Below are 13846 nucleotides of genomic sequence, written 5' to 3' on the forward strand. Positions count from 1 at the left end.
CTCAGCTTGTCAGTCTGAGATTAATGCAGTCACACGTGCCGCTACTCCGCAGGTTGTGTCCTTAACCTCTCAGGCGTCGGCGTTTGCGTCCTATGCCATGAATGCTGTCCTGGACTCTGCGAGCCGTACGGCGGTAGCATCCGCCAATTCAGTGGCAGTCCGCAGGGCCATGTGGCTACGTGAATGGAAGGCAGACTCTGCTTCCAAAAAGTTTTAAACCGGTTTGCCATTTTCTGGCGACCGCCTGTTTGGCGAGCAATTGGATGAAATCATTAAACAATCCAAGGGAAAGGACTCGTCCTTACCCCAGTCCAAACCAAACAGACCTCAACAACGGAAGGTACAATCGAGGTTTCGGTCCTTTCGGCCATAAGCCAGGTCTCAATTCTCCTCGTCCAACAGGCCACAGAAGGGTCAGAGGAACTCTGATTCATGGCGGTCTAAGTCACGTCCTAAAAAGACCGCCGGAGGAACCGCCCCCAAAGCGGCCTCCTCATGACTTTCGGCCTCCCCAAACCGCATCCTCGGTCGGTGGCAGGCTCTCCCGCTTTTGCGACGCCTGGTTGCCACATGTCCAAGACCGATGGGTGAGAGACATTCTGTCTCACGGTTACAGGATAGAGTTCAGTTCTCGTCCTCCGACTCGTTTCTTCAGAACATCTCCGCCCCCCGAGCGAGCCGAGGCTCTTCTTCAGGCAGTGAGCACTCTGAAGGCAGAAGGAGTGGTTATCCCTGTCCCCCTTCAGCAATGGGGTCACGGTTTTTACTCCAACTTGTTTGTGGTGCCAAAAAAGGACGGATCTTTCCGTCCCGTTCTGGACCTCAAACTGCTCAACAGACACGTGAAAACCAGGCGGTTCCGGATGGAATCTCTCCGCTCCGTAATTGCCTCGATGTCCCAAGGAGACTTCCTAGCATCGATCGACATCAGGGATGCTTATCTCCACGTGCCAATTGCACTTCCTGCGTTTCGCCATCGGGGACGAACACCTTCAGTTCGTGGCACTGCCTTTCGGCCTGGCAACAGCCCCACGGGTCTTCACCAAGGTCATGGCAACAGTGGTAGCAGTCCTACACTCTCAGGGACACTCAGTGATCCCTTACTTAGACGATCTTCTTGTCAAGGCCCCCTCTCGGGTGGCATGCCAACACAGCCTGAACATTGCTCTGGAGACTCTCCAGAGGTTCGGGTGGATCATCAATTTCCCAAAGTCAAAACTGACACCGACCCAATCGCTGACATATCTCGGGATGGAGTTTCATACTCTCCCAGCGATAGTGAAACTTCCGCTGGACAAGCAGCGTTCACTACGGACAGGGGTGCAATCTCTACTTCGAGCCCAGGCGCACCCCTTGAGGCGCCTCATGCACTTCCTAGGGAAGATGGTGGCAGCAATGGAGGCAGTTCCATTTGCGCAGTTTCATTTGCGTCCACTTCAATGGGACATTCTCCGTAAATGGGACAGGAAGTCGACGTCCCTCGACAGGAACGTCTCCCTTTCTCGGGCAGCCAAGGCCTCCCTTCAGTGGTGGCTTCTTCCCACTTCTTTGTCGAAGGGGAAATCATTCCTGCCCCCATCCTGGGCTGTGGTCACGACGGACGCGAGTCTGTCAGGGTGGGGAGCGGTCTTCCTCCACCACAGGGCTCAGGGTACCTGGACTCAGCCAGAGTCCTCCCTTCAGATCAATGTTCTGGAGATAAGGGCAGTGAATCTAGCCCTAAAAGCGTTCCAGCCGTGGCTGGAAGGCAGGCAGATCCGAATTCAGTCGGACAACGCCACGGCGGTGGCATACATCAACCACCAAGGCGGCACACGCAGTCGGCAAGCCTTCCAGGAAGTTCGGCGGATTCTGCTGTGGGTGGAAGCCACAGCATCCATCATCTCCGCAGTTCACATCCCGGGCGTAGAAAACTGGGAAGCAGACTTTCTAAGTCGCCAGGGCATGGACGCAGGGGAATGGTCTCTTCACCCGGACGTGTTTCAAGAGATCTGTTGCCGCTGGGGGAAGCCGGACGTCGACCTAATGGTGTCCCGGCACAACAACAAGGTCCCGGCATTCATGGCACGGTCTCAAGATCACAGAGCGCTGGCGGCAGACGCATTAGTTCAGGATTGGTCGCAGTTTCGACTGCCTTATGTCTTTCCTCCTCTGGCACTGCTGCCCAGAGTATTACGCAAGATCAGGTCCGACTGCCGCCGCGCCATCCTCATCGCCCCAGACTGGCCGAGGAGGTCGTGGTACCCGGATCTGTGGCATCTCACGGTGGGTCAACCGTGGGCACTACCAGACCGACCAGACTTGCTGTCTCAAGGGCCATTTTTCCATCTGAATTCTGCGGCCCTCAACCTGACTATGTGGCCATTGAGTCCTGGATCCTAGCGTCTTCAGTGTTATCTCAAGAGGTCATTGCCACTATGAGACAGGCCAGGAAACCAACGTCCGCCAAGATCTACCACAGGACGTGGAGGATCTTCTTATCCTGGTGCTCTGATCAGGGGTTTTACTCCCTGGCCATTTGCCTTGCCCATTTTTCTATCCTTCCTTCAATCCGGAATGGAAAAGGGTTTGTCTCTCGGCTCTCTTAAGGGACAAGTCTCGGCGCTCTCTGTTTTTTTTCAAAAGCGTCTAGCCAGGCTTCCGCAGGTACGCACGTTCCTGCAGGGGGTTTGCCACATAGTCCCTCCTTACAAGCGTCCGCTAGAAACCTGGGATCTGAACAGGGTGCTAACGGCCCTTCAGAAACCACCTTTCGAGCCAATGAGGGATATTTCTCTTTCACGCCTTTCGCAGAAGGTGGTCTTCCTAGTGGCAGTCACATCACTTCGGAGAGTGTCTGAGCTAGCTGCACTGTCATGCAAAGCCCCCTTCTTGATATTTCACCAGGACAAGGTGGTTCTGCGTCCGGTTCCGGAATTTCTCCCTAAGGTGGTATCCCCTTTTCATCTCAATCAGGATATCTCCTTACCTTCTTTTTGCCCTCATCCAGTTCACCAATGTGAAAAGGATTTGCACTTGTTAGATCTTGTGAGAGCACTCAGAATCTACATTTCTCGTACGGCGCCACTGCGTCGTTCAGACGCGCTCTTTGTCCTTGTCGCTGGCCAGCGTAAGGGGTCGCAGGCTTCCAAGTCAACCTTGGCTCGGTGGATCAAGGAACCAATTCTTGAAGCCTACCGTTCTTCTGGGCTTCCGGTTCCTTCAGGGCTGAAAGCCCATTCTACCAGAGCCGTGGGCGCGTCCTGGGCTTTGAGGCACCAGGCTACGGCTCAGCAGGTGTGTCAGGCGGCTACCTGGTCGAGTCTGCACACTTTCACGAAACACTATCAGGTGCATACCTACGCTTCGGCAGATGGCAGCCTAGGTAGGCGAGTCCTTCAGGCGGCTGTTGCCCACCTGTAGGAAGGGGCCGTTTTACGGCTCTTTTACCGAGGTATTCTTTTACCCACCCAGGGACTGCTTTTGGACGTCCCAATTGTCTGGGTCTCCCAATGGAGCGACAAAGAAGAAGGGAATTTTGTTTACTTACCGTAAATTCCTTTTCTTCTAGCTCCTATTGGGAGACCCAGCACCCGCCCCTGTTCCCTTCGGGCTGTTGTTCTTTTGTGTACACATGTTGTTCATGTTGAATTGTTCTTGGTTCATGGTTTTCAGTTCTCCGAACATCCTTCGGATTGAATTTACCTTAGACCAATTTATAAGTTTCCTCCTTCCTGCTTTTGCACCAAAACTGAGGAGCCCGTGATGCACGGGAGGGTGTATAGGCAGAGGGGAGGGGTTTACACTTTTAAGTGTAATACTTTGTGTGGCCTCCGGAGGCAGAAGCTATACACCCAATTGTCTGGGTCTCCCAATAGGAGCTAGAAGAAAAGGAATTTACGGTAAGTAAACAAAATTCCCTTCATTTTGATTTATACAGTGTGTCCACCCATATCTTGTCCACCGCCATTAACATGAGAACAGCGGCAGCTATAGGTATAGAAGTGGTGTCTAAGTATAGTAAAGTAGCCATGCGCGACGCAATGAAACCACCTATAGCGCCACCTGGTGGAAAACAACGGAGATAGCATTATTATCTCGATAACGAAACAGAGAAAAAAAGTGAATAACAAATTTGTAGGGCATCATCAATTCAATACAAATCGACACCTTGCATACAGAAATGCTATGATTAGAACGTGTAAAACTCACAAGGCTGTGGACGTGAAGCGATACCTCATGGAGACCTTCCTACAAGTCATTGGGTATGGTGGCTGCGTGGAGTGGCCTCCACGCTCACCTGACCTGACCCCATTGGACTTCTTTCTGTGAGGTCACATCAAACAGCAGGTGTATGCAACCCTTCCATCAACATTGCAGGACCTACGACGACGTATTACAGATGCTTGTGCAAATGTGTCACCTACCATATTGCACAACGTGCAGCAAGATGCAGTATGCTGTCCAGAGTCCAGATGTGTATTGCAGCTGATGGTGGCCACTTTGAGCATCAAAGTTAAATGATCGCCATATGCGTGACCAGCATTCAATGTTTTGGGGGGGGGGTCATGGGTTTCATATCATAGCATTTCTGTATGCAAGGCGCAATAGGTGGTTTCATTGCGTAGCGTATGGCTACTTTACTATACCTAGACGCCACTTCTATGCCTATAGCTGTCGCCGTTCTCAAGTTAATGGCGGTGGACAGGATATGGGTGGACACACTGTATATAGAATTATATTTACTAACACAAGCATAACATTGACAATTAAAATTTAAGGGCTTTTGTATTATTGTTCAGAATAAAACTTGTCACCGCAGGTGCTCAAACTGTTTTCCATTACAATTTGCACAGCTTTGAAGTCTGCCTCTTACGCTTCGACAAACATTTTTGCACAAGTCTCTTTGGGTATTAATTTCTTGAAATGCATCTCTTATGTAATTTTTCAAATCACTGACACTTTTTGGTTTTCGACTATAAACTTTGTCCTTGAGTACTCCCCAAGAGAAAAAAAACCATTGGGCTCAAGTCTGGTGAACGTGCTGGCCAATCCATTTTGTTAGGAAATGTTTCATCAAGATACTCGCGGACTATTGAATCATGTGGAGGGGCCCCATCTTGTTGGAAATAAAGGTCATCTGAATTAGGCTGTTGCTGTAACTGGGGAACAACTTGATTCATTAGAATTTTGAGATACTTATCTCCTGTGACGGTTCCATCAAAAAAATATTGGTCCTAAAACACTAAAACTTGAAATACCTCCCCAAACATTGACACCAGGCTCATTTAGTTGTTGCTCTAATGTTATATGCATGTTCTCATTATACCAGTAAATACAATTATGTCTGTTAACATGGCCGGATAATTTGAAAGAAGCTTCATCCCTCCATATAATGTTATCTAAAATTACTGGATTTTCTTCAATTTCGTTAAGCATAATCTCACTAAATTTTTTCCAGTACGCTATATGGTAAAACTAAAGGTTTAATTCAAAAGTACAACTCGTCCCACAAAAAATAAGCCCTTAGATGGCAAGATTGACAGAAAAATAAAAAAAAGTTACGGCTCTCAGAAGAATGGGAGCGCAAAAAAAAAAAATGGAAAATTTCCCGAGGTTAAAAGGGTTAAATGGAGGGGAAAAAAAATCAATTTAGTTATTGTTTTTTAAGAGGGGTTTTTGGCATTCATTGTGCTGTAAAGAATGATCACACAATGTTATTCTCCAGGTCAGTACATGTATGGCTATACCAAACTTATAAGTTTAAATCTGTTTGTATTTTTGTGGTTAAAAAAAAAATTCAGAAACATGTAAAAGCAACAAATGTAATTTGTCACCATTTTCTTGCACTCGTATCTTTTTTTTTTTTTTTTTTTGGTGCATATGACATTTTGATCCCTGTATTGTTTAGTGAAATTTGCCTGGAAAAAAAGGCAATTCTAATGGTTTTGGGTCCGTCACCCCCCACCCCCCCGTCCCCCCCGGTTTAATGTACAGTATGAAATAATTTTTCTGTCTTGAAATATTGGACTTCTTTTGGAAAGAGCAATTCAAAATCAGTGTTTGTTTTTTTTGTTTGTTTGGTTTTTTTTACTTCTTAAAGAAAAGGGAGATGTTTAAAGTAAACATTGTTTTCACTTTTTTCACTTTTTTAGTGCCATAATGTCAACGCATTGGCTACCCATGATAATGATGCAGTAATTGACTGCAGCATCTAAATGGTTGACAGCAACGTTCAAAGCAAGCTCCTGTCTCTGCAGTTGCTGACTTTGTAACATAGCTGGCATCTGCAGCGTACATAGTGAACTCGACTCCTGAGCTCGCTCTATACACCCCAATGTGACCTGTGCTGAAAATGTACATGACATGAGTTGAGGTTTAAATCAGTGGGTAAATAAGTGTGAAAAAAACACTGCATGTACTACTAGTATGACATTGAAACTCTTAAACATTCAACCATTTAGTCCATATAAAAACACAATTTATTCATCTCTATAGGAAAATCATCCATTTTTCATTGGTGAAATGCAGATTATTCTACAGCTGAGCTCTTATCTTGGGCTGACCTATTAGCAAAGCCTTCCAACAGAAAGGAAAAGATGAGGGAACAGCCAAGGACCATAAAAAAAAAATGTTTCTTTCTTGACAGGTTGCTTTCCAGCTCTTTATGCTAATGTATCTTCTGCACAGTTACCTAATCTGCACATCTAAATAAGTCCAAGTTTAAGAAAATCTTTAAATAAGGCAACTTCTATCATCTTTGTTACAATGATCATGTGGTTTGATAGTTTAGGGTAAATATTAGATTTTATGTTAAAGTATAACATGTATGATTATCTTTTTTGCAGTACCAAATATGCCTCAGCAGCGCCAGGATCAGCATCACCAGAACACAATGATGCACCCCGTGTCTGCAGCAGGACCACCTATAGTAGCTACTTCCCCGGCTTACTCTGCGCAGTATGTTACCTATAGCCCACAGCAGTTCTCTAGCCAGCCTCTTATGCAGCATGTGCAACACTATCAGTCACAGGTAACCTCACTTAAACTTTTCTTTCCTATTTACTAAGGTAATTTAATTCAGCTAGGGTTCATTCAGATATATGTTGAACTAGATGGCAAAAAACGCCCCCGGTTTAAAGGGAACCAAACATCAGGATTTTGGTATATAAGGTAAAGCCAGTGCAGTACTGGCACAGGCTGTACATACCATTAGTGGGCAGCTCGGATGTTTAGGCTGTGAAGTCCATGTTTATGAAGTTTGAAAATTCATCCACTTTTTGATTGACGTGTGCACCTCTCCAGATAATATCCGGGCGGGTTATGCAAATGATTCCCTCCCCTCCCCCCGCCTGTTCCTCCCTCTCTCTGGCTGTATGCAAATTTCTAATCTTCATAGCGCTTATCTCCGGCGCCATGTTTTTGAAGCCCGCATACAGTGTTTGGTGTCTGAGAGGGCGGTGCATGCGCCCTCGCTTCTTCATATCTCGTTGTGACAGCGGGAGCGCATGCGGTGTCACATCAGGACTGGAGAACAGCTGATCTTACCGATTAGCTGCAGCAGATGGCTGCTACGATATCGTCTGCTGCAGCTAATCAGTAAGATCAGCTGGTCTCCAGTCCTGTTGTGACCGCGCGCTAGCACTGTCATGAAATATGAAGAAGCGAGGGCGCATACGCCGCCCTCTCAGACACCAAACTCTGTATGCGGGCTTCAAAAACATGGCGCCGGAGATAAGCGCTATGCGCAGGCGCCAACTCAGACGCCGTGCAACTGAAGATTAGAAATTTGCATACAGCCAGAGAGAGGGAGGAACAGGGGGCGGGGGGGCGGGAATCATAACCCGCCTGGATATTATCTGGAGGTGTGCACACGTCAATCAAAAATTGGATGAATTTTCAAACTTCATAAACATGGATTTCACAGCCTAAACATCCGAGCTGCCCACTAATGGTATGTACACAATGTGCCTGATAGTGCCAGTATAGCACTGGCTGCACCTTATATACGATAATCCTGATGTTTGGTTCCCTTTAACTACAATCTGCTTCAAAATGAGCTTCACTTGTGCGTCAAGATTCATGGCTCCAACCACTACTTGTGAATAAAGTCTGTTACATTACATGTATATTTAAGATCTGAAGATGTTAGGGAAATATTTCTGTTGTGTATTGCTAATATTTAAAGATGACCGGTCTACTCTCCTAGATGTCAGAGCAACTGTGCATTCTCCTTAAAGGGAAGGTATCATGAGATAATGACCAGATTGTTCAACCATATGGTCATTGTTTCAAATGTATTTAAATTTGACAGTTTTTTTTTTCTTTTCCCATATCAGATCTATTAAAAATGAAAAATAGAAATCTTGTTGTTTTTCACACTGGCCGCTGGAGCTTTTTTTTTTTTCTGCTTCAGGAAACACATCACAAGTGCATAGCTTTTCTATTGAATTGTCTAATGAGCATATGTAAAGGTCATTGTGAAGAGATGGGGCAGGATCTGTGACATTGCTTATTGTGATTGGCGGATCCTTTGTTGACAGCTGTGTATAGAGGTGTTATCGTTCAGTGAAATCCTACCCCTGATAAAATATAGCCTGAAGGGACAGGAGGTGTGAATATAAAACAGCCCAGATGGCCGGTGTAAAAAGAAAATATGCAAGAATATGTTTGGGGTTTTTTTGTTAAGATTGGGATATTAAAGCAAAAAAAGTGAAATTATTATTTATTTTTAATGCATCTAACAAGAAGGGAATTTCTTCGGCGCTCCATTGGGAGACCCAGACGATTGGGTGTATAGCTACTGCCTCCGGAGGCCACACAAAGCATTACACTAAAAAGTGTTAGGCCCCTCCCCTTCTGGCTATACACCCCCCGTGGGATCACGGGCTGCTCAGTTTTCAAGCTTTGTGCGAAGGAGGTCAGACATCCACGCATAGCTCCACTGTTTTTAGTCAGCAGCAGCTGCTGACTATGTCGGTTGGAAGAAAAGTGGGCCCATATGGGGCCCCCAGCATGCTCCCTTCTCACCCCACTTTTGTCGGGTGTTTGTTAAGGTTGAGGTACCCATTGCGGGTACGGAGGCTGGAGCCCACATGCTGTTTTCCTTCCCCATCCCCCCTCAGGGCTCTGGGTGAAGTGGGATCTTACCGGTCTCCAGGCACTGAGACCGGGCTCCATCCACAGACCCAGAGAACCTGCTGGATATGGAGCTGAGTATCGTCAGGGACAGGGCCCTGCTACATTAAGGTACTCTGTGTCCCCGGGCAAGCGCGCACACACACACCAACATTGCTGGGAGTGTTAGTGCGCCGGGGACAACAGCGCGGAGCGCTCGTGCTATTATTCACTGCAGCTTTGCTGAGTGAATTTATGTATTGGGAACTGCCGCGCCGGCCGCTGCTGGGTGTTTTTTACACTGTGGCGCGGCTGGGACTTGTGGTGCGCCGGGGACTTCCGCGCTGGCCGTGCACAAGGACGGCCGCGCTTATTACTCGAGTCCCCGGCTTTGCGGCCTAGTTTTCGTTTCGTTCCCGCCCCCAGCCCTGCCAGTCAGGGGAGAGGCGGGACGCTGTACAGAAAGTCAGCGCCGAGGGCTGGAGTCTGCTTTGCATTCTCCAGCCCCCTTCACTGGACACAGTGGGACGCCAGTTTCCCGCTCTTGTCTGGGGCACGCCCACGGCCCGCCCCTCTTCACAGGACGCCGGCAGCCATTCCTCCACGCAGTCCGAGCTGGGGAACGGAGACAAGCTCTGGGCAACCAGTCACAGGGCTCTGGCGACCACACACCCGCGTTATAGGCGGGCGGTAAGCAGCACCTGAAGTGCTGACCCCACTAAATACCGAAGTGTCCATTTGTATTTTATGCTTGTATGCCATACACTGCACTGTAGGTCGCTATTTTTGGCTATATGCCCTCCTAGATGGCGAGATAACAGCAGCAAAAAAGCAAGGGTGCTAAGGCACAGGCTTTCTATGCTGCTTGTATTGCATGTGCTGAAGTGTTCATTTGTACTTATGCTTGTATGCTATACATTGCACTGTACGGTCGCTACTCTTGGCTATATTCTCCTAGATGGCTGGACAACAGCAGCAAAAAAGCAAGGGTGCCAAGGCACAGGCTTTATGGGCGGCTTGTATTGCATGTGCTGAAGTGTTCATTTGTACTTATGCTTGTATGCTATACATTGCACTGTACGGTCGCTACTCTTGGCTATATTCTCCTAGATGGCTGGACAACAGCAGCAAAAAAGCAAGGGTGCCAAGGCACAGGCTTTCTATGCTGCTTGTATTGCATGTGCTGAAGTGTTCATTTGTACTTATGCTTGTATGCTATACATTGCACTGTACGGTCGCTATTCTTGGCTATATTCTCCTAGATGGCTAGAATACAGCAGCAAAAAAAGCAACACAGGCTTTCTATGCTGCTTTTACTGCATGTGATACTGTTCCACCGGCAGGTTCCACTGACCCCCATTGGGTGCAATGCTCCCCTGTAGCACTTGGTCAGCCGGGGTCTCTACTAGAGGTGGCCAAAGGAACCACCTGTGAACCCTGTCCAGGGACAGGGACGGAGTTGCAGTTTCGGCTGATAGATTGTCATGGGATAGAGACTTTGCAGTCCAGACAGGCCATGGGCAATCTTGATCAATGCTCCCTGGCCGCCCTCATTTGGAACATAATCAGTGCTCCGGGGGGGGTCCCAGGCATTCCAGGGTGAAGGCTCTGACACGGACGACAGTCCCAGACAGCCTAAGCTAGCTCGCTGGGTGCGGCACTCGGCTTCATCACTGGTCAGGGTCCCAGCAGGAGGACTCTCTGTATGATGAGGCAGACGTAGCTGATCAGGGCTTTGATCCTGACACCGCTCTCAATCCGGATACACCGGATGGTGACGCCATAGTGAATAATCTTATAGCGTCCATCAATGGAATGTTGGATATTTCTCCCTCAGCTCCCCCAGTGGAGGAGTCAGCTTCACAGCAGGAGAAATCCCTTTTCAGTATCTCATGCGTATATTGAGTACTTTTCTGGCCACGCTGACTTCAGAGAAGCAGTTCAGAAACACCACGCTTACCAGATAAGCGTTTCTCCAAACGTATTAAGGATACACGTTATCCCTTTCCCCCTGACGTGGTCAAGCGCTGGACCCAGGGTCCAAAGGTGGATCCCCCAATCTCCAGGCTTGCGGCTAGATCCATAGTTGCAGTGGAGATGGGACTTCACTTAAAGATGCCATTGACAGACAGATGGACCTCTGGTTGAAATCTGTCTGTGAAGCTATCAGCGTGTCGGTTGCTCCGGCATTCGCAGCCGTATGGGCACTCTAAGCTATTTCAGCTGGTCTTGCGCAGCTGGTCTTGAGCACATGTACATCTGTGCCGCAGGTGGTGTCCTTAACCTCGCAATGTCTGCATTGCGACTTACCCTATCAATGCTGTCCTGGAGGGACAGTCGAGGTTTCGGTCCTTCCCAGGCTCGGGCAGGTCCCAATTGTCCTCGTCCAAAAGGGCTCGAAAGGCTCAGAGGGGCTCAGATTCCAGCCGGGCTCAATCACGCCCAAGGAAGGCAGCCGGAGGAACCGCTACCAAGGCGGTCTCCCCATGACTTTCAGCTCTCTCTCTCCGCATCCGCGGTTGGTGGCAGACTCTCCCGCTTGGCGACATTTAGCTGCCACAGGTCACAGACCGGTGGGTGAGAGACATTGTGTCTCACGTGTACAGGATAGAGTTCTGTTCTCGTCCTCCGGCTCGATTCTTCAGAACTTTCCCACCCCCCACCCCCCCCCGAGCCGATGCTCTTCTGCAGGCAGAAGGAGTGGTAATCCCTGTTCCTCTTCAGGAACAAGACACGGTTTTTCCTCCAATCTGATTGGGGTGCCAAAAAAGGATGGCTCTTTCCGTTCCGTTCTGGACCTAAAACTGCTCACCAAGCACGTGAAGGCCAGGCGGTTCCGGATGAAACCCTCCGCTCCGTCATTGCCTCAATGTCTCAAGGAGATTTCCTAGCATCAATAGACATCAGGATGCTTATCTCCACGTGCCGATTGCTCCAGAGCACCAGCGTTTGCCACGTTTCGTTATTGAAGACGAGCATCTTCAGTTCGTAGCCCTGCCCTTCGGTCTGGCGACAGCCCTACGGGTTTTCACCAAGTTCAGGGCAGCAGTGGGAGCAGTCCTGCACTCTCAGGGTCACTCTGTGATCCTTACTGGGACGATCCACTTGTCAAGGCACCCTCTCAAGAGGCATGCCAACACAGCCTGAACGTGGCGCTGGAGACTCTCCAGAGTTTCGGGTGGATCATCAACTTTTCAAGGTTAAATCGGGCACCGACCCAATCGCTGACATATCTGGGCATGGAGTTTCACACTCCCTCAGCGATAGTGAAGCTTCCGCTGGACAAGCAGCGTTCACTACAGACGGGGGTGCAGTCTCTCCTTCAAGGCCAGTCACACCCCTTAAGACGCCTCATGTAGAGGCAGTCACTTTCGCGCAGTTTCATCTGCGTCCACTTCAATGGGACATGCTTTGCCAATGGGTTGGGGAGTCGACGTCCCTAGACAGGGACGTCTCCCTTCTCAGACGGTCAAGGACTCTCTTCAGAGGAGTCCATCCTTCAGATCAATGTTCTGGAAATCTGGGCAGTGTATCTTGCCCTGCAAGCCTTCCAGCAGTGGCTGGAAGGAAAACAGATCCGAATTCAGTCGGACAATTCCACAGCGGTGGCATACATCACCCACCAAGGCGGAACACGCATCGCCAAGCCTACCAGGCAATCCGGCGGATTCTGATGTGGGTGGAAGACAGAGCATCCACCATATCCGCAGTTCACATCCCGGGCGTAGAAAATTGGGAAGCAGACTTCCTCAGTCGCCAGGGCATGGACGCAGGGGAATGGCCTCTGCACCCAGAAGGGTGTCAGGAAATCTGTAGCCGCAGGGGGATGCCGGACGTCGACCTAATGGCGTCTCGGCACAACAACAAGGTCCCGATTTTCATGGCGCGGTCTCACGAGCAAAGAGCTCTGGCGGCAGGTGCCTTAGTTCAGGATTGGTCGCAGTTCCAGCTACCCTATGTGTTTCCACCTCTGGCACTGTTGCCCAGAGTGCTACGCAAGCTCAGCTCCGATTGCCGCCGCGCCATCCTCGTCGTCCCAGACTGGCCGAGGAGGTCGTGGTTCCCGGATCTGTGGCATCTCACGGTCGGCCAACCGTGGGCACTCTCAGACCGGCCAGACTTACTGTCCCAAGGGCCGTTTTTTTCCACTGAATTCTACGGCCCTGAACCTGACTGTGTGGCCATCGAGTCCGAGATCCTAGCGTCTTCAGGATTATCTCAAGACGTCATTGCCACCATGAGACGGGCTGGGAAGCCGACGTCTGCCAAGATCTACCACAAGACGTGGAAGTTATTCTTATCTTGGTGCTCTGCTCAGGGAGTGTCTCCCTGGCCATTTGCATTGTCCCCTTTTTCCTCCCTTCCTGCAATCTGGTTTGGGAAAAGGTTTGTCGCTCGGCTCCCTTAAAGGACAAGTCGCAGCGCTGTCGGTATTCTTTCAGAAGCGCCTAGTACGACTTCCTCAGGTACGCACGTTCCTGCAGGGGGGTTATCACATTGTCCCTCCGTACAAGAGGCCGTTAGACCCATGGGATCTGAACAGGGTATTAATTGCTCTCCAGGAGCCGCCCTTCGAGCCTCTGAGGGATGTTTCACTTTCTCGACTTTCACAGAAAGTGGCCTTTCTGGTAGCGGTCACGTCTCTTCGGAGAGTGTCCGAACTAGCAGCGCGGTCATCCAAAGCTCCCTTCCTGGTGTTCACCAAGACAAGGTAGTGCTGCGCCCGATCCCAGAGTTTCTCCCTAAGGTG

The 13846-nt window shown here is 49.3% G+C and overlaps 1 protein-coding gene across 7 annotated transcripts in view; it reads left to right on the forward strand.

The window, feature by feature from the left end:
- ATXN2 (ataxin 2) overlaps positions 1-13846 on the forward strand; it is a 183566-nt gene that overhangs the window by 121450 nt on the left and 48270 nt on the right. For all 7 annotated transcript variants that reach the window (XM_075323804.1, XM_075323758.1, XM_075323785.1 and 4 more), the window contains one exon: positions 6828-7012. In XM_075323804.1, coding sequence (XP_075179919.1) covers positions 6828-7012 — 185 coding nt within the window. The remainder of the gene's footprint in view (positions 1-6827; positions 7013-13846) is intronic.

The sequence above is a fragment of the Anomaloglossus baeobatrachus genome, chromosome 1 (assembly GCF_048569485.1).
Source record: "Anomaloglossus baeobatrachus isolate aAnoBae1 chromosome 1, aAnoBae1.hap1, whole genome shotgun sequence".
NCBI classification, from domain to species: domain Eukaryota; kingdom Metazoa; phylum Chordata; class Amphibia; order Anura; family Aromobatidae; genus Anomaloglossus; species Anomaloglossus baeobatrachus.